Raw genomic sequence first — 20,456 nt, 5'->3', positions numbered from 1 at the left:
CTTACATTTGGGGGAGCATATCATCACATTTCCTGTGAAGGAGGAGAAATAGCCCTCAAAATCAGAGGTTGGTCCTACACCAGCATTGACGACACAGGAAGATATGGAGCCAGCAGTGGCCACTGAACGTTCAAGAAGAGGATGAAGCTTAGCTGCCAATAAGCAAGTAAGTGGATATTGAACATTATCTTCCACTTGGTATATATATATATATATATATATATATATATATATATATATATATATATATATATATATAGAGAGAGAGAGAGAGAGAGAGAGAGAGAGAGGGAGAGAGAGAGAGTATATATGGTGCTCCAAGCTGCCATCCCATCCTTTGAAAGAGAGCCACCTTTCCTGGCAGCAATATAAATTCAGGGTCCAAAACAATAGAGGCAGAAGGGCAAGAAACTATAAGGCCACAGTCGTCCACATCTCCTAGAATGTATCCTCACTTGTCTAGTTCTAAACTTTTCAATGGCATCTCCCACATGTGAGCTCCTGAGCATTACCCAGTGCCAGAATCCCCAGCACAGCTATCCTTCCCTCCCCTCTGAGATTATCTATTTTATTTTTTGTGATGCTAATTCTTATGGCATTGTAAGTATTTTTAGTGACATTCTTTTATGTTGTCCTAAAAGTGCTTAATCCGTTCACCTGGCTGTGCCACCACCAGTACTGTATAGCTGCTGATGGAGCCCATGTAGAACTCATAGGTGCTGTGAGAGAGGATACAAGCAGGCCATCCAAGAGGAGGTGAGATAGATGCCCCTGTAATGGAGCAGAAGGGACTGCCTAATGAGTGATGAAGATTTTAGGTCATTATAACTCATACTATGATCTATTTTAACTGTCATGTGGCACTACAAATCCTACTCACATAAGATAAAAACCTTAATATATACATTCTTATTGCTCCACAAATCATGGCTCACCATCCTCTTATTCTACAATATTGAAGTTAGAACCGTTAGTGACTCAGTAATTGTCTGTCTTGTTTAAATAAAAAGAAGAGTCTTATGTTTTGTACTTCAAATAAAAAGCTGTGCAACTTACACTACTTTGTCACACTGAGAATGCAAAGGAAATGTTCAAGAAGGAAATTAAAGTGCTGCTCCAGGGCATATGTAAATGACTAGAAAGCAAAAATAGCCTTATTGCTGATCTGGAAAAACTTTTTATATTCTGAAGAAAAGAAGAAACAACCCACTTTCTATGAAGATGAAGCCAAATCCAGACAAGACCATCACCTTAGATTGTTATGCTGACAAGAGAAGTGAGAAAGCTGCAGAAGAAGTTTGAAAGTGCCAGAGTTTGGTCCATGATGTTTTTGGAAAGAGGCCCCTCTCCATAAAATAAAAGTGTAAGGCAAATAAACAAGTGCTGATGTAGAAGCTCTTGCAAGTCATCTAGAAGGTCTTGCTAAGCTATTCGATGAAGATGTGTTGTGTTTTAGGTAGTAGGTGTCCCCAGAAGCTCATTGGTGAGCCAATACAAGGATTATCAGTGAAATGATTCAGTTCTGAGAGCTTTAACCCAATCAATGGTTTATTCCCCCGACAGATATGAACAGGAAGCAGGCATGGAAGGGCATGTGCTGGACCCTTCCCAAGCCTGGAGGTATAGGTGGCACCTGCAAAGGCAACTAGTGGCTGTGAAAGAAGTCTGGTTTCTAGGACTGAAGCATATAGAAGCCAACCTCAGCGTTCCACAGCAGGGTTTCACATTGGAGGTTCCCAGTGACCAGGAGCAGTCTCAGAATCCTGTAGCAGGGGCATCCACCTGTGGGGAGAATGTCAAACAGCGAGCCTAGGTGTCTTAAGGCAGTTTGAGGAGCCCAGATGTATCAGTGGCAGGATGGAGAATTGGCCTCAGGCTTGGAGGGCAGCCATGGGCAGGAGCCTGGGCAGTGAAGCCTTGGCGTTTGGAATCTGTGGAGGTATTGGTGTCTGAAGTTCAGTTATGGCAGTAGTGGCAAAGGCAACTGAGGAGTCTGTAGGTGGCAACGTTGAGCCAGGCATCCAGAGCATTGCATTCTCATCCTCTGGCAGTGGCAAGAGTCTAGTCCTGGTGCAGTGATGGTGGCTGCGGCATCACTGGTGGCCCTGTGGGGACTCCAGTGGCCGCAGTGTGGAGCTCTGTTAGCGGTGATGGTGACAGCTTGGGACAGCAGGCCTCAGAGTCAGAGGGTGACTGGAGGCTGTGATGGCCTCTGCAGTGGCTCCTCCAGGCAACTGGTATTGCTCCTGGTAGGGCCTGCCTGCTCACGAAGCAGGGCGCAGGAGCTGGTGGTACCCAGACACCTGCTGAGGACCTTATGCTGCCCATTCCAGCAATGCCTGGCATTGGCCTTGAGTTCACCAGGCTGCTCACCTAATCCTTGAGTTCACCCTGCCCCTCCCTGAGTTGCAGCCTCTGAGGGATGAGTAGGCCTGCTGCCAGCTGGGGCAGCCTTGAGAGAAGACATCCACCCTCCCCAGATACATCTCCCCTGGGCTGTGGTAGCAGAGTGCAGAGGTGGGAGGTGGGGGGGCCTAGAAAATCCTCACCCTCCAAGTGCATCCCTGGGGTGGGACAATGGTGGAGGGCACAGTTGTCATTGGGAGTCTAAGGGCTACGAGTTCTCTGTCTTTGTCCTCTGCCACCTCCAGCCACAGAAATGCACTTTGGCAGTGAAGATGTCCTAGGACCTCTGCTTTCTGCACCCACAGTCCATGCAGGATGTAGCTGGGGATGGTGAGGTTCTCTCCCAAGACCGCCCCAACCTAGCAGCAGACAGCCTAGTTCCTCAGTAGAGAGGCTATATCAGGTGATGGGGTTAGCAGACACGAAGTGTGCTCATGGACAGAGCGAGACAAGGCAGCTTTGGGAAGCATAAGGTCCTGGGCAGCTTCCTGGGTATCACCACCTCCCGTGTGCTTCTTCCTGAGTAGGCCAGTCGACCAGGAGCAAGACCAGGGCCTGGAGCCTCCACCACAGAGGACATCCCAGCTACTGGTTAACATATCACTCTGACTCCCACTATCCCATGCCCTTGCTGACATGCCAGCCTGGAGCTCTTCACTGCAGCCAACCAGACTCCCCACATGTCCACTGGATGCCACCTTCACTGCCCTGAAGCTGGACCCCAGTTACTTCCGTAGGATCAAGATGCTCACTGCTGGACACTGCCTGCTGTTGCTGCCCCTGCTTCTGAACTCTTATGGTGCCACCACCATTGTGCAGCACTCAAACTTTCAAACTCCAGATAGACTCCAACACTGCCCACCAAGGCCCTGATGTCATTGCACTTTACCCCACACCTGGTGCCCGACCCCTGTACTGAGGCTGGACCGCTGATGCGGCTGCATGTTGCTCCCACCCCTGCCAGACTCTGGAGCTCCACCCTGCTGCCACCAGACTTTAATATGGATACTAGACAGTGACACTCAGTACTGGGGCCAACTTCATTGCAACTGCAGCCAGACCCTTGTCACTATGGCACATTAAAATGCTCATGGCTGGATGCATCTGTTGTTACAACCACTGTTTCTGGAATCTTCCACTGTCACCGCCACCATTAGTAGGAAGCAAGGAACTCCCAAATCACAGCTGCATGCTGACACCACCACAGTCACCCCCACACCATGCCAATACTCAACTCCTGACTTTAATGCCTGATGCCCTATGCCCCAAACAGCTGGATGCTGCTCTTTTTCCTAAAGGGTTTGTTGAATCCCTACTCATGACAGGCACTGTTCTTATTGCTTGGAGGAAGCAGGCGCCAGAATGCAGCTGCAGCCTCACGTGGTAACAATTTTCCAGGATGATTAGAATACCTTGAAAATGGGCTTGCTTACTGTTACAAGGATTCATGATAGTTTTTCTCAAAAGACAAAAGAGAAAAAAACTAACAAATACACACCACAAAATTGTTTTCAGGAAATTCTATTTGTGTATTTGTATCTGCCATATATTTGTTTATTAATTATGTTGATGAAACAATGGTTTAGGTCACTGCTTTGAATCTGCACAGTGACTGAAATGCTGGCCTTCTATAACCATATTTAGGTTGGACTAGGAGCCAGGAGGGACTTGCTGTGTCTGAGTGGCAAAGCCACCTGGAGCATTGATCTAGCCAAGGCCCAAGAATGTATGCCCAGGTTGTGCAGTTCACAGCCCTGGATATAGGACACCTGCACAGCTCTGGGGGATGTCAGAAGTGCAGTCAGGATCCCTGCATCAAAGATATTAATGGTCAAGTTTTGGGAATTGAAACACAGCAACCCAAACTAAGCACAACCACCTAAGGCCTATGATGGGAAAAAACAATTATTTTTCTTACTGGTCTCTTATAAAAGGTATTTGTTCACAGTAAAAGAAAAATGTAAGTGTGATGAGAAAATATCATTAGCAAAACCCCAAAATAAATAATTTTCCCCAAATATCATGTATCATGCCAAAGACAAATATGAAGTAGCAAATTTTTCTGTGTGATAATTGTGCTTGAGAGCTCACTGTGAATGCCTATTGAGCTTCCGAAAGTTTTCACCTCACAAATTGGAAAATAAGTGGTACCCCACAAGTGTACACAATCAAATAAAATTTCAGTTTGTCTCCTGGGAATATTGAGATAAAAAATGCTAAGGAAATCAAGGATAATATTTTAGAATAGGGTAGAAAATTTGATGTTCTCCAAACTACCACAATGATCACTTGTGTCCAGACAATTCCAGAAACCCTGAAAAATTATACTTTCTGATTCTAGATGTTCACTGTCTCTTCCACCATGTAGTAAATGATAAGGAGGCAAAAAAATGAAAAAGAAAAAAAAACTCACTGTTTTCCAGGAAAGAACCAAAATTGGTGATGTATTAGATGAGCTTTACCAATATAATTGCTAAATTGAACCACACCAAATGTTGCTGGTAATTCAACCAATAACCTGCACTGCAATTAGAGAAACTAAAGCAAAAACAATGCATAGATTGTCCAAAAAGAGTATCTATCTCTTCTTTCCCTGCTTTTACAAGGCAAAAACTACATCCAAAACTACATCCGCTCATTCCAAGTTATCAGCAAGTCATTTTATGAGCTAATACCTTCATACTTGTAGAATCTTGCACTAAAAAAAGAACCAGCCTTCTCAAGGCCTCTTTCCCAAAGGATTCCTTCCTTTTCAGGTCCCCATTAAATCTTCTGGTACATATGCTACTCAAAATATTGTACATTTTTTAAATGAAAACTTCACAAAAAAACTCTAAGGTTTCTTTTGGATATAAAGATATTTTACAAGGTAGAAAGAAGAAAAAGGAGACACAACCATGCACTGCAAAAAAAAATCATCTAGTGGAGAAGAGGGATATATATTTTGCAATAGAAACCAAGTGTCTCATTCATTCAATCAGTAGACAACTCATGATAGGCACTGAAGTTTGCCACTAGGATGCTCTTCCTCTCCTGGGAAGAGCTTAATGGTTCATAAGTTTTCAGTAAATGCATCTTGGCTGAAATAGTAGCATGCATATTTTACATTCACAGGGATGCCACTGATCTTTAGTGCTTTCCTGAAACTGAGGTAAGGATTTTTCTTGCCAAATTCCCATTTCATAGGTGTCATGCTGAGAAAGTTAGGTGATTTATTTAATGGTAGCACCTTCTATTTTCAATCTAGAAATATAATGTTTAATTCCATAATTTCAGACATTAAGAAGCCCTGATCCACTATTAGGCATCACTATCTCCTCTGGTACTGGAGGGGAGGCCACACCTGAAACCTGAGCTTTCAGCACCCACACAAGCTCCAGCGATGATCAGGGAAGGAGGAACTGTGACAAGTGAGGATTCCTACTCTTGTCAAGTTTCCTGTTCTTTCTATCATACTTGACATGATGGGAGTAGCAATAGGGAGCATGCTGCCTGCCCAGCTCTGACAGAGGCACTGATAGTATGAAATACTCTGTAGAGACTTTTCATGGATCCAGAGCCTATAGAGGGGAAAAAGCTGACATGAAAGAAAATTAAGTGAAGGCTCAAAATACCAACAAAGTGATTAAGTTTATTACCTTTAATTAACATAAGATGAGAAAGTAATTTGAATGGATTAATACAGAGCTCTGGAAGTATTTTGCCATTAATTTTTTTATTTGTAAAAAGAAATGTTGAAAATTTATTCTAATATTTTCATTGATGAATATGGTGTAGTAAAAATAATAATTGAATATAAATATTGCAGCCATTAATTAAAGATATATTTTCTTTCTTTTGCCTATTGTGCTTAATATCCAGTATTGAATTTTGATCCTGAAGGTTTCAGGATCTGTTTAGCTTTCATTGATTCAGTAAAGGAGATGAAATGAATGGCCTTGGTGTGTACCACCACCTTCTGGACATTCAGGAAAACAATGCCTTGTAGCTTTGAAGAATCTTTTTTTTTTTTTTCTTTTTTTTTTTTTTTAAGGATGATCATTTTAACAGACTTCATTAAACATGAACCCAGCCTTTATTCTGGGGCAGGCGCTGGGATGTCCCACATGTCATTGAGTGACAGTTCTTCACTTGGCCATGAGTCAGCAGCACAATGAATCAGCAACACAATGAGTCTATGTAAGGGGCAGTTAAATGACCCCCAGGTTTGGGGTCAGAAGATAGAAACCAGATTTCCAACTTTGCTCCATCCTGAATATATACCACTGAGATTCATGACTGTGGATGTTGGTTATTGGCTAGCTAGTAACTAGCTAAATGGTACCATACTCAGTAATTTAACCATCATTAATTATATGGATTCAATTGTAGAGTTTTAGAACAGAAAATAACACCTACTAGTAGTATGAGAAAAATTAGCAAAATCACATTGCTACTGGGAAGTTCACCCTACATCTCTCAATCTTTGATGGAGAAATTAGAGAAAAATTACCTAGGCATAAGAGTTTGAATTGAATATGGTACTTACTATATGCACATAAAACTGCATGCATGTTGAATATTCCTAATAATAATTCTGAAATCTAAAACTGAAAATGTTTGTTTGGTCAACATGATACCACAACTGGAAAATAAAAATTTTTTTCATGCCCCCAATTTTTAAAAATATTGGGGGCATGAAAAAATTAAAATTTCATTCAGGTAATGTGTACAATGTGCAAATATCTTAGGTCCATCCCAAAGAAATTTCACCATACCCCAAATCCAAACACTCCTAGTTCCAAATATTTTGAGTAAATTGCATAAAGGATGTTCAATCTTCACTACCAAATTATTACCCACCAGAAGTATTGCCCTACATGAGTCAGAATCTAGAATCTACTGATCATAATACTGTACAATTATTCAGAGTCAAATGGGCAGGAAAATAGATTTATCAAAGTCAGCTTTGAAGAAAGATAAAAGAAAACTTTTGTTTTGAATTTACATCTTCAGAAAATTCAAGGGCCAAGAAAGCTTCCATAAGAGGAGCTGGTGTTAAAGTGAGAAAAGAGGGAGGAAATTATATATATGAAGGTTTTGCTAGTCTATGTTAGTGAACATGTCAGTGGGGCCTGGCCAGGGCAGGGGTAATTTCTGTTCTTAACATGAGGAAGTTCAGAAGGTGTGATGGTTTGGAGCTTTAATTTCTCTTAATTTTAGATGCATTCCCGTAATTTTGGAGGGAGTCAGTTTCAGATTCTTCTGTTTAGTACAGCCTTTAGTGTTGAGAGAATTGGAGCACCATCTTATCTGGCTGGCTGTCCATCATTGGATCAGTGTGCAGAACCTGAACATAAGGAGTTAGATTCTTATTCCTAAAGAAGGCAAGTTCTGAATTATTTAATAGCTCCAGCTAGGGAAAGGGCTTTACTGTTAGGTTGTGTGATTGCTCCTTCCATGCCTTCGCAGATGTTTATTTTGGTGGGGTTGGACAGGTTGCTTCACGTCTCTGTAGTAACTCAATCATATCAGTGGAGAATAAATCATGTTTATCAATGTAGGAGGCTAGGAAGATTTTTCAGGTCTATGACATAAGTATTAGATTAACTCAGGATAAACTCAAAACTCTAGTGTTTTGTGATCATTATTGTTAGGCACCCCCACACCACAACACTTCCTTTATAACCTTAATCTTCACTTAATTTTGGTGGGGCTGATATGAGTGTACCTCTTAAGTTACATTTGAAAACAACAACAACAACATTGCTTTCCTTTTAAATGTCTGTGTAAAACTGTGCTTGGACTGTACTGTCCTGCCAGGTGTTTAAAACCAAGTTGGTCCAAACTGACCTGTTCCTATCTACCATTAAGAGTTAGCTGAGATTCCACAGAGATCACTTTTGGGAATGCATGTGAAGCCTCTTGGCCCCTTTGGTTTTCCTCTAACAGTGGTGCCATCTGCCAGGATTGGTCAAAATCTTGCTGATCATACATGGCTTCTGTTGGAAGCATCAGTGACATTTTCCTCTCAAATGATCCTTTCCTTTGCAGAATGTACAATGGTTGGTTTTCTATTCTCTAGGGTCCTTTTGATCTCCTTGACCAGCAAATTGGGTGAGTCATCAGTGTTACAGAGCCCAGAGAGGGGGTCCTGTCATTATCTTATTTTTCCAGATGAATTTCATGACTGCATTTTCTATTTCTTTGAGGAATGTCATTGGAATTTTGGTCAGAATTACATTAAATCTGTATAGTGGGGCTGGGGATGTGCCTGAAGCAGTAGCGCGCTCGCCTGGCATGCATGCGGCCCGGGTTTGATCCTCAGCACCACATACCAACAAAGATGTTGTGTCCGCCGAGAACTAAAAAATAAATATTAAAAATTCTCTCTCTCTCTCTCTCCCCTCTCTCACTCTCTCTTTAAAAAAAAAATCTGTATAGTGTCAGTTGAGTCTATGTTATTGATTGTATTATTGAGTTCTATAGTTTCTTTGTTAAACTTTTGTTTGGAAGATTTACTTAGTGATGAAATAGGTGTGTTAAAGTCTCCCCAAATTATTGTATTGTGGTTTATTTGACTCTTGAACTTGAGAAGTGTTTGTTTGATGAACAGTCGCTCCATTGTTTTGGGCATATATATTTATACTTTTAAGTCTTGTTGGTGTATGGTTCCCTTGAGTAATATGTAGTGTCCTTCCTTATTCTTTTTGATTGACTTTAGCTTGATATCTACTTTATTTGATATGAGGATGGAAACCCCTGCTTGATTCCACAGTCCATGTGAGTGGTATGATTTTTCCCAACCCTTCACCTTCAGTCTGTGAATGTCTTTTTCTATGAGATGAGTATCTTGAAGGCATAATATTGTTGGGTATTTTTTCAATCCAATCTACTATTCTATGTCTTTTGAATGGTGAGTTTATGCCATTAGCATTTATGGTTATTATTGAGACATGATGCATATTCCCAGCCATTTTTGTTTATTTTTGGTATTTAATGAGACTTGGTTTCTCCTCTTATTAAATTTTCCTTTAGTATAATCACTCCCTCTGCTGATTTTTATCATTGTTTTCATTTCCTCATCTTGGAATATTTTGCTGAGGATGTTATGTAGTGCAGGCTTTCTAGTTGTAAATTTGTTTAACTTTTGTTTATCATGGAAGGTTTTTATTTCATCATCAAATCTAAAGCTTAGTTTTTCCTGGATAGAAGGTTCTTGGTTGGCTTCCATTTTCTTTCAGAGATTAGTATACGTTGTTCCATGATATCCTGGCTTTGAGGGACTGGGATGAAAAATCTGCTGAGATACAAATTGGTCTCCCCTGTTATGTGATCTGATTTCTCTCTCTTGTGACTTTTAAGATTCTATCCCTATTCTGTATGCTTGGCATTTTCATTTTAATGTGGCTTGGTGTAGATCTGTTGTAATTTTTTACATTTGGTTCCTGTAAGTCTCTTGTGTTTGGTTTTCCAATTTGTTCTTCATGCTTGGGAAATTTTCTGATATTATCATTGAAGAGATTGTGCATTTCTTTGGTTTGAAACTCTGTACCTTCTTCTATCACAATAACTCTTGTAATTGGTCTTTTGATGTTGTCTCATTATTCTTGGATGTTCTGTTCATGGTTTCTTACTATCTTCACCATGTGATAAACTTTATTTTCCAAATTGTATACTTTGTCTTCATTATCTGACATTCTTTGTTCCAAGTGATCTAGTCTGTTGATTATGCTTTCCATTGAGTTTTTTATTTGATTTTTGCATCCTTTATTCCAAGGATTTCTAACTGTTTTTTTTCAGAGTCTCTCTCTCTTAAAGTAATCTTTTGCTACTTGTATTTGCTCTCTTATCTCTTTGTTGCAGTGATTTTTTTGTCTATAATTGCTCATTTATTTCATTCTTTAATTCACAGATCATTTTAATTATGAACTTTCTGAACTCCTTCTCTGACATTTCAGCAGCTTTGCTGTCCATGGATTCTGTTATTATAGTATTCTGATTTGTTTGGGGGTACTTTCCTCGCTTGTTTTTTCATGTTGTCTATGTGTCTTCTTTATGAAAGTATGGATCTGAGATATTACAGTTTTTCCCTATATTCTTGTAGTACCCATGCAGATTGCCTGTACCTAACCTTGATTTTGGGATTCCATACCATGCTGGTGTCCCTCAGTGTATGCTACTGCATCTAAAGGTGGTGGTGGCAATAGCTGAGGTAAGTTGAGATAATAGTTAAGGTGCTCCAAGATGGAAGGAATGTCTTACACAGATGGGGCTGAAAGTGAGAACTCCACACTCCCTTTGAGATGTCTGCTCAAAGATGCAGGTGCTTTTAGGCCCTGTCCATTGACAAAAAGGTAGGGGCTACTATGTGGGGAAGGCTATTTTCAAGTTGTGGTGTCATAGTGACCAAACAAACACTCTCAAATTTTCAAGCATTTTCAGATTTCAGATTTGGGGTCTAAATATGCTCAAACTGCATAAAGTTTGATGTACATGTAGTAAGTCATGTATTCAATTAAATCCCCTTTTTTTCTACTTTCTCCATCAAAGATTGAGAGAGGTAGGTTTAACTTTCCAGTTGCAATGTGATTTTGCTAATTCTTCTCATAACTAGTAGGTATTATTTTATATGTTGGGGATCTATTATTCAATCCATGTGATTCATGGTAGACAAATTATTAAGTATGATATCATTTATCAATATCAAATAATCTTTCAACAGGCCCCAGGTTCATCTTATACTCTCATCTAGCAGATGGGTATAATATCAAATAACGACTTTTTAAAACATTTTGTCCCATCTACAACTTGCAAAGATTTATTTTAAACATTATTTTGAGCATGTTTTCAAATTTGTGCAGATTTCTTTTTCATTTTGTAGCATTAATTGGAACTTGTCATTAACAAGGGCTTAATCCTTTTACATTTCTTGCTTTTGTCAAAAGTCAACCATCTTATCTTTTCCTTTTCCAACATTGTACTATAATTTTCTTTAAAGTTCTCTTCTTAAATATCCTTTATTTGCTCTTATTCTAATGATTATAATTTATACAATAGATAGGATTCTAAATATCTTGTTTTTGTATTTAATATTTGTATGTATATCTTCTCAAGATTATTAAGACTAAAAGTACATCATTATGTTGGAATAGCTTTCAGTTTACAGCTAGCAGCTAGCAGCTATGAGAAGCTCAGAGTGCTTAAAGAATTTACACTCATTCAGGCCTGATAGGAATAACTGCAGGATAGGATGCTCTGTTCTAGTGAGACGTTAATGAAACCACATCCTTAGTACTTGTGATTAGCATTGCCAAGCTGCCAGACCAGGAAACCGATAGCTGGGAGCTTCAGGCATGAAACTCTTAACTTAGAAACCCACTCCCTTAGGGACAAAGGTCCTTCCTGATGATAGCAATATTTAGAGCATTCTCATAGTGTGGTTACATTAGGCATAAGATGATTGGCTTATGGATACTATCTTGCTTATGTATGATTGATGGGCACACCCCACTTAAACCCTATAACAATTGCATGCATTCTAAAAATAAACTGAGCTACTGGACAATGACTTGAGGTGGGTATCCAGCCAGTTCTCTCACCAGTTCCTGGAGACTGTGTGTTGATTCTGTGTCTCTACCTGCCATGACTGAGGTAGCCGAGCAACTAATTGACCACATCAGTGACAAGAACCACAGCACTATTAACTATTTGAAATTGATAAACCATGTCTTACAGGCAGATTTTGATAGTTTACATACTGTTTGTTCTAGTGTAATTCATGGAAAATTGGGAATTTATCATTAGGACATTAGGCAAACGTCAGAATGATTATGTGCTCATAGATATATACATGTTCTTGACCTAATGCATGTTAATTTTCTCTTCTTTCCAGCACTCATTTCAGGTTGTCTGTTTTATTTATTTGTTTGTTTGTTTGTTTGTTTATTTATTTATTTATTTATTTATTTATTTTTGGATAGCTGTGTCATTCACAATTCCTCTCACTTAGGGAGGGTGGGTGCCACATTCCAAGTGGGGTGCTTCTACTGAAGAGTGAAAGGAGAAGTGATGGAACCTTCACATTTTCATCACATTTTACAGTGTGCAAATGTTTTCGCATTTCTTTAGCCAGGCTTCACAAAAGTCCTAGATATTGTCAGAGGCGACCCTGAACAGGAGCTATGCACACATCTTTTGAGTCTTGAGTAAAGAAGTACTGAACTGGCATTGCATCCACTGTGATGCATGTGGAATTACCTCAGTGGGCCAGGTGAGGTGCAGTTCTGGGATTGAGTGTCACCCTATGGGGCTGAGTTACACCCACCTGTTTGTTGTAATATTACCCTTTCCTTTTTGGATGGAACATTCCATCAAATATACCTGCCCCCCATTGATAAATTTGGCTTCAAAAAGTACTCTCACACTCTCTCCCACATCTCTCCCCTGATTTTATCTTACCTGCCTTGTGGGAGCTTACATCTGAGGTGGGAAAGCCTTTTTGGACTGCCCATGAAAAAGCTACTTTTTGTGATTGTCTCCATGATTATTTCATGCTAACCCAAATTCACCCGAGTGATCCTGGTTTAGTAGCCCATGCTGGATGAGGGCTACACAGTTGGCTTCTGGACAGGGACACCTTGGCATGAATTTGGAGGGTTTGGCTTTGGTTAAGTGCACTTAAAATTTCAGAGTAGTCAATGGAGAAAAATTGAAGGCATTCCCCCTAAAATCTGGAACAAGCCAGGGATGCCCTCTATTACCACTTCTACTCAATATAGTTCTCGAAACACTGGCCAGAGCAATTAGACAGATGAAAGAAATTAAAGGCATAAAAATAGGAAAAGAAAAACTTAAATTATCACTATTTGTGGATGACATGATTCTATACCTAGAAGACCCAAAAGGGTCTACAAAAAAACTACTACAACTAATAAATGAATTCAGCAAAGTGGCAGGATATAAAATCAACACGCATAAATCAAAGGCATTTCTGTATATCAGCAACAAAACTTCTGAAACGGAAATGAGAAAAAACACTCCATTCACAATATCCTCAAAAAAAAAAAAATACTTGGGAATCAACCTAACAAAAGAGGTGAAAGATTTATACAATGAAAACTACAAAACTCTAAAAAAAGAAGTAGAAGAAGATCTTAGAAGATGGAAAAATATACCCTGTTCATGGATGGGCAGAACTAACATCATCAAAATGGCGATATTACCAAAAGTTCTCTATAGGTTTAATGCAATGCCAATCAAAATCACAATGGCATTTCTTGTAGAAATAGATAAAGCAATCATGAAATTCATATGGAAAAATAAAAGACCCAGAATAGCAAAAACAATGCTAAGCAGGAAGTGTGAATCAGGCGGTATAGCGATACCAGATTTCAAACTATATTACAGAGCAATAGTAACAAAAACAGCATGGTACTGGTACCAAAACAGGCAGGTGGACCAATGGTACAAAATAGAGGACACAGAGAATAATCTACAAAGCTCCAACTATCTTATATTTGATAAAGGAGCTAAAAGCATGCAATGGAGGAAGGACAGCATCTTCAACAAATGGTGTTGGGAAAACTGGAAATCCATATGCAACAAAATGAAACTGAATCCCCTCCTCTCGCCATGCACAAAAGTTAACTCAAAGTGGATCAAGGAGCTAGATATCAAATCAGAGACTCTGCATCTGATAGAAGAAAAAGTTGGCTCGGATCTACATATTGTGGGGTCGGGCTCCAAATTCCTTAATAGGACACCCATAGCACAAAAGTTAATAACAAGAATCAACAAATGGGACTTACTTAAACTGAAAAGTTTTTTTCTCAGCAAGAGAAACAATAAGAGAGGTAAATAGGGAGCCTACATCTTGGGAACAAATTTTTACTCCTCACACTTCAGATAGAGCCCTAATATCCAGAGTATACAAATAACTCAAAAAATTAAACAATAAGAAAACAAATAACCCAATCAACAAATGGGCCAAAGACCTGAACAGACACTTCTCAGAGAAGGACATACAATCAATCAAAAAGTACATGAAAAAATTCTCACCATCTCTAGCAGTCTGATGAATGCAAATCAAAACCACCCTAAGATACCATCTCACTCCAGTAAGATTGGCAGCCATTATGAAGTCAAACAACAACAAGCGCTGGCGAGGATGTGGGGAAAAGGGAACTCTTGTACATTGCTGGTGGGACTGCAAACTGGTGCGGCCAATTTGGAAAGCAGTATGGAGATTCCTTGGAAAGCTGGGAATGGAACCACCATTTGACCCAGCTATTGCCCTTCTCGGACTATTCCCTGAAGACCTTAAAAGAGCATACTACAGGGATACTGCTACATCGATGCTCATAGCAGCACAATTCACAATTGCTAGACTGTGGAACAAACCCAGATGCCCTTCAATAGATGAATGGATTAAAAAAAAGTGGCATTTATACACCATGGAGTATTATGCAGCACTAAAAAATGACAAAATCATGGAATTTGCAGGGAAATGGATGGCACTAGAGCAGATCATGCTTAGAGAAGCTAGCCAATCCCTAAAAAAATACCAAATGTCTTCTTTGATATAATGAGAACAACTAAGAACAGAGCAGGGAGCAAGAGCAGGAAGAAAAGATCAACATTAAACAGATACATGAGGTTGGAGCGAAAGGGAGAGAAAAGAGAAATTGCATGGTAATGGAGGGAGACCCTCATTGTTATACAAAATTACATATAAGAGGTTGTGAGGGGAATGGGAAAATAAGCAAGGAGGGAAATGAATTACAGTAGATGGGGTAGAGAGAGAAGATGGGTGGGGAGGGGAGGGGGGATAGTAGAGGATAGGAAGAGTAGAAGAATACAACAGTTACTAATAGGGCATTATGTAAAAATGTGGATGTGTAACCAATGTGATTCTGCAATTTTTATTTGGGATAAAATTGGGAGTTCATAACCAACTTGAATCTAATGTATAAAATATGATATTTCAAGAGCTTTGTAATGTTTAGAACAACCAATACAAAAATTAAAAAAAAATAAAAAAATAATAAAAAATTTCAGAGTAGTGGGTTGGTTTGTAAAAGAAAAGAGATTGACACTAGAAAGTAAGGGGACTATAATCAGTAACATGGGGAATCCTTTCTGTTTGGAAGAGGCACTGTGTTCTCTCTTTAACCATCCTATATACTGTAATGAGAGGTAGAGGGAAAGAAATTAGAAGAGCCCAGCTCACAACGTATTTGGGTTTGCATTTATGTGAAGAAAAAAAAAAGAGGCCAAGACAAGGACTTGTTCCAGGTAATTTACTCAGCAGTTGATGTTAGAAATCTGTGTTAGAAAATGAGATAGAAAAGGAGAAAAGGCCAATACCCAGGGTCTGTTGAAGTTGCCTCTGCAGGAAACCATCTAGATTCCTACTCTGACCACATGAATGAAAGAATTCTATAATTTTATGTCTGAAAAACATTGTGCTGGGACATTTCTGCTTGGCCCTATTTCTGCTGGTTACGAGTTCTCAAGGGGTGTTTCCCTTGAAATTCCTCAACACGTTTGCCAGCAAACTGGGGACCTTACCACATAGAAACAAGACTAAGAGCAGAAACATGGAGAGAGGTGTGGTGCAGGGTGGAGAAGGGATGCTGTTGGAATGAGCTCAGCTCACATGGAACTGCCAACCACAGCTTCAACCAAAAGTGGACGTGCACAGATATTTGACAGTGCAACAGCACCTACTTCAGCCCACCCCTCACACGATGAAGATCCACTTATGCTCACTTTAAGTCCACTCTGGACAGCTTGAGGGAGAGGTCACTTGTGTTTTTTAGAAAACACAACATGGAGAAGTGTAGAGATATAGTGGAAGTAGCTGTTTCCCATTGTTGATCATGATCACATTTTTCTACATGTCTTCCGCCATCCTTCTAGAACTTCCTCATCCTTGGCCATTGCTTCCGCTGTACTCTAAGCTGCTTTCTGGTATACTTATCCACACCTTTACTCTGGAGGCCTCAGAGACTTTATTGCAGAGAGACACTGAGTTACTTCTGTGAATTCTCTGCCTATTATATGGCAGTAACTCCAGTCTTCAGGATTACAGGGATGACCAATATTATAACTCCTTTCTTTGCTGCTGTGACACCACTGTGGAAATCCCAAAGTGACTAAGTGGCAGACACTGTTAGATTTCATGGAAAATTTCCTGTATGCCCCTATCTACCTACTCTTCAGGATTCAGAACCTCTAATACATCAGGTCCTAAAGGTGCAGAGACCTAAAGCATAAATTCTGCAAATGAGTTTATGGAAATGATGCTGAGAGAGCCTGGTATTGCTTGGTTCATGGACCTGAGTATTCCAACTTTGGGGAACTGTTCCTGTAGGTTTAATGGAGGTTTCTCCAAACTTATATAAAGTGTCAGTAAATACTTTGGGTTTTGTAGGTGACAATGGTCTTTGTTTCAATGACTTTGCTCTCAAAGGGCAAAAACAGTCACAGCCAATATAGAAGCATAATTCCATGAGGACCTATGTCCCAGTGCAGTGGTCTTCAAAGACATCAGGGATAATAATTCAGTTTTGGCATGTCATCATTTTACCACTAAGTTTCTAGCTGACCCAGTCTCCTGGAAGGGCATTACCATACAGAAAGCTCAACATCAGCACCTGCTGCTGCCAGCTCAAGCAACAAAAGTGGCCCTCAGTAGATCTACCTTGGAAACAATCCCAGGCATTGTATGGTCCATTGACAACCTCCAGACTCCATTCCTGTCCCCTTGACAATTCTCTTCTAAAGCCCACTGAATATACACTGGAGTCAGCAAAAGACATTTCAATAATCAGTATTATACTTTTCAAATGCAATAGATTCTAATAATTTTGAGATCTAAGGTGCATGAACATGACTTTAAAAACAGAGAAGTAGTACATGTACTTCCTCTTTAACATGTCTCCAAATTACCCACTTTGTCCCCTTTCTCCCTCCCTCCCCAACATATTGAGGAACATTCCATAGAAGCAGTCTTCTTGCAGTCTTAAATGGTATCCCAAGGGGAATAACTGGAAAATAAATATCAACTGAAACTTCATTTATTTCTGCATAATAGATTGGTTCCCTGCCATTATAGATTAGTTGTGACATTCAAGGAAATAAAAGTAAATTACATATGTATACATACGTGTTCTTAAGTAAATTTCTATAAACTAATATTTTATTTTTCAGCTTGTGAAAAATTAACTCACATTTTGTTAACGTTCCTTCAATTAAAAGGTCACAAGTTAATAATTCTACTGTATGTTTGTTGCCACAATAAAAAGTATATTAAAAGGCAATTATAGTACAAAGAATAAATAAGATATGGTCCACTTTAATGATTAATAATTTTAAAAGAAGATATTGATAATTTGGCCTGTTTTTTAAACTGGCAGATATACATTGTATATAAATATGAATATATATTCCTTTCTGTGTAATAAAATGTGTATATAGAGAACTGTATCATACAGATAGAGAAAAAATTCTACCAAAAATAGAAAAAAATAATTGATCTTGATATCTACATAATAACTTGGTAAAACAATGTTATAAGATGCATTAGTCAAATGTTATAAAAAGAAATAATATTATTTAAAGAAAAGTTAAACATCAACAGCCATGTCCCTAGATTGACATTGCAGCAGTATGGCAAGGTATTCAGTCTTGACTAAATGGTGTTCCAAAACACCACAGTAGCAGGGGTCTACATCTGGCAATTTCTTAGGTACCATCATTCCTATATTTCATTCTGAAAAGGGGAGTCAGACACATTGTGATGTCCTGAATTGGATCCCAGAACAATATAAGAATATTTGTAAAATAAATGTGGTGATATCTGAAACAATTGTGCAGTTTGATCAACAAGGATGTTTCAAGGTTTATTTCTGATCTTTGACTGGTGAAGCTTGGAATATAAAAAGTTAACATTAAAGAAATTTGAGCAAAGGTCACATGTGAAAATTTTTACAGTATTTTTGCGGCTTTTCTGTAAATATAAAATTATTTAAATATTAAAAGCTTATTTAAAATGTAAGAGAGACCTAAGAGACTTTTGTGCTTGTGCACAAAAAAAAACAGTCAAACAAACAAATAACTCACAAACCTGAGCAGCAGTGATGTTTTGATAACAAGAGTGGGGAACATACATGAATCATTTCAAAAGCCTTCCATGAAAGAAGAGGATGCAGTGACTGGGAAGGTGCATGCGGGGTCTTCTGTGCTGGTCACATTCTAATTCTTGACCTGGACTGGCGCACAGCTACACATGTGCCTTATTTTGATACTAACTCAATGAAATACACTTTTTGTTACATTTCCCTTCAATAAAAGAGAAGTTTTAAAGACATGTTCATAGTACTGGTAAATAGATCTCTACTACAAGTAAAGAATTAAGGGAGAATACAGAAATAAATTCAGTGTACAAATGTTGGGGAGATCTTGTGTTTATATCCAAGTTATTAAACCATTAGCATAAAATTTTCAGAGCTGAAAGAACATTGGAAAAGGTCACAATCAGCCCTGCAATTCTTCATGGAGTCACCTCTGCAGGTGCTCCTGTAGTGGGAAGAGCAGGACCTGACATTTGTGTCTTAGCAAAGCTCTCAGGAGATTCTGATGCAGCCAGATTATACACCACTGAGACATGCAAGGTGGTAAAGTGAATGTTCAGAGGCAGAATGTTTCAAAAATGGCACAAGAGCCTCATCCCCAGACCCTGGCCCTCAATTTCACCTGCAGCCCAAGGGTTCCAGTTAAGATCCCTAAACCTTTACAATTCCACTTTAGAATATCTGTAAATATCATCACCCTCAGTTACCTTATCCAAGACGTGATTTTTTATCATCATGGATTTTTTTTTACTCCAGAAGAAGCACTGATTTTCCAGAATAATTCAAGTTTCATACTCCTAATTCAATATTTACACATTTTATTCATTTAATGGCAGATCATATTTAATGGTAGATTTATAGACTATTAAAACTGGAGGTCTACTAACATGCCTACTCATTTTGTGCATGGAAAATCTGATGCCAGAGATAATGGAAAGTTGTTATGAGTTTCTAGAGACAAGTTCTCCTTTTTCAGGTCAATAAATTAGCCTGAATTCTTCCTAATACTTACATTCTAGTGAGATAAATTAATACAATATGAAATAGCATTAGATTTTGGTTTTTGTTCTTTGATGCATAACTCATTTTGTTGATTTTTGATTTTCTATTGAAAATAATTGTCCCTGATCAACAGTGTGATGGAACTAAACAAAAGACAAAAAATTATTAGATACTTAAAGTAAATTAGAGTGCTTTTTAAATGTGAAAATAATTTGCACTAAATAAAAGTGAAATTTAAGAATTTCTTTTAATGTATAACATTCTTAGGTAGGCAATTATGAGAAAGATAAATATCAGAATATTCAAAGCCACATGATTCCTCCATAAGCCCCAAGGTGAGAGATCCATATCCTGCATTAACAAGAATTCTTCACCAGAACATCTGAAATTAAGCAGAAAACATAACTTTATTCCTGGCATCTGTGAAATTTTGGTCAATTTATTTGCTTTTCCTTAAAGAATCCTATGGACTAACAATATTTTCAAAATTATTCCTTCACATACAATAGCTATCAGTCATTGAATGCAGACATGTTACTTGATACTATGCTAAGCAACTTACATATAATAAATTACTTAATCCATTAAATTATCCAAAAAGGTATAGATATCATATTCATTTAAGAGGAGGGGAAGTATGCTTAATTGACTCAGCCAAGTTTACAGTCATAGTCCAAGGGACTAGCTGTACCTCATTGCAGAAAAAGAAAAATCCTTATGACATTGGACACAAACTTACATTACATAACCAGGACAGTTATTGCCGTTTGTTATATTGAGTGTTGGACAGAAGTTTCTTCCCAAAAACTCATTATGCTGCAAAGCCTATATAACACAAAAAGCATGGCATGATGGTTTTAAGTTTCAAAAACTTTTTGAAGAATTGTCACAATTGAATCCTCAAGTTTAGTCTTTACAATAACTTTTGAT

At 38.7% G+C, this 20,456-nt stretch overlaps 1 protein-coding gene across 1 annotated transcript in view; it reads right to left on the bottom strand.

The window, feature by feature from the left end:
* Window positions 1–1,871: 1,871 nt before the first annotated feature.
* The window catches only part of LOC144366463 (broad substrate specificity ATP-binding cassette transporter ABCG2-like), a 129,847-nt gene continuing 111,262 nt past the window's right edge, over window positions 1,872–20,456 (bottom strand). The window contains exon 10 of the mRNA XM_078020740.1: window positions 1,872–1,931. Coding sequence (XP_077876866.1) covers window positions 1,872–1,931 — 60 coding nt within the window. The remainder of the gene's footprint in view (window positions 1,932–20,456) is intronic.

This window comes from Ictidomys tridecemlineatus, chromosome 9 (genome assembly GCF_052094955.1).
Source record: "Ictidomys tridecemlineatus isolate mIctTri1 chromosome 9, mIctTri1.hap1, whole genome shotgun sequence".
Lineage (NCBI taxonomy): Eukaryota > Metazoa > Chordata > Mammalia > Rodentia > Sciuridae > Ictidomys > Ictidomys tridecemlineatus.
This window is presented reverse-complemented; position numbering and strand designations above follow the sequence as displayed.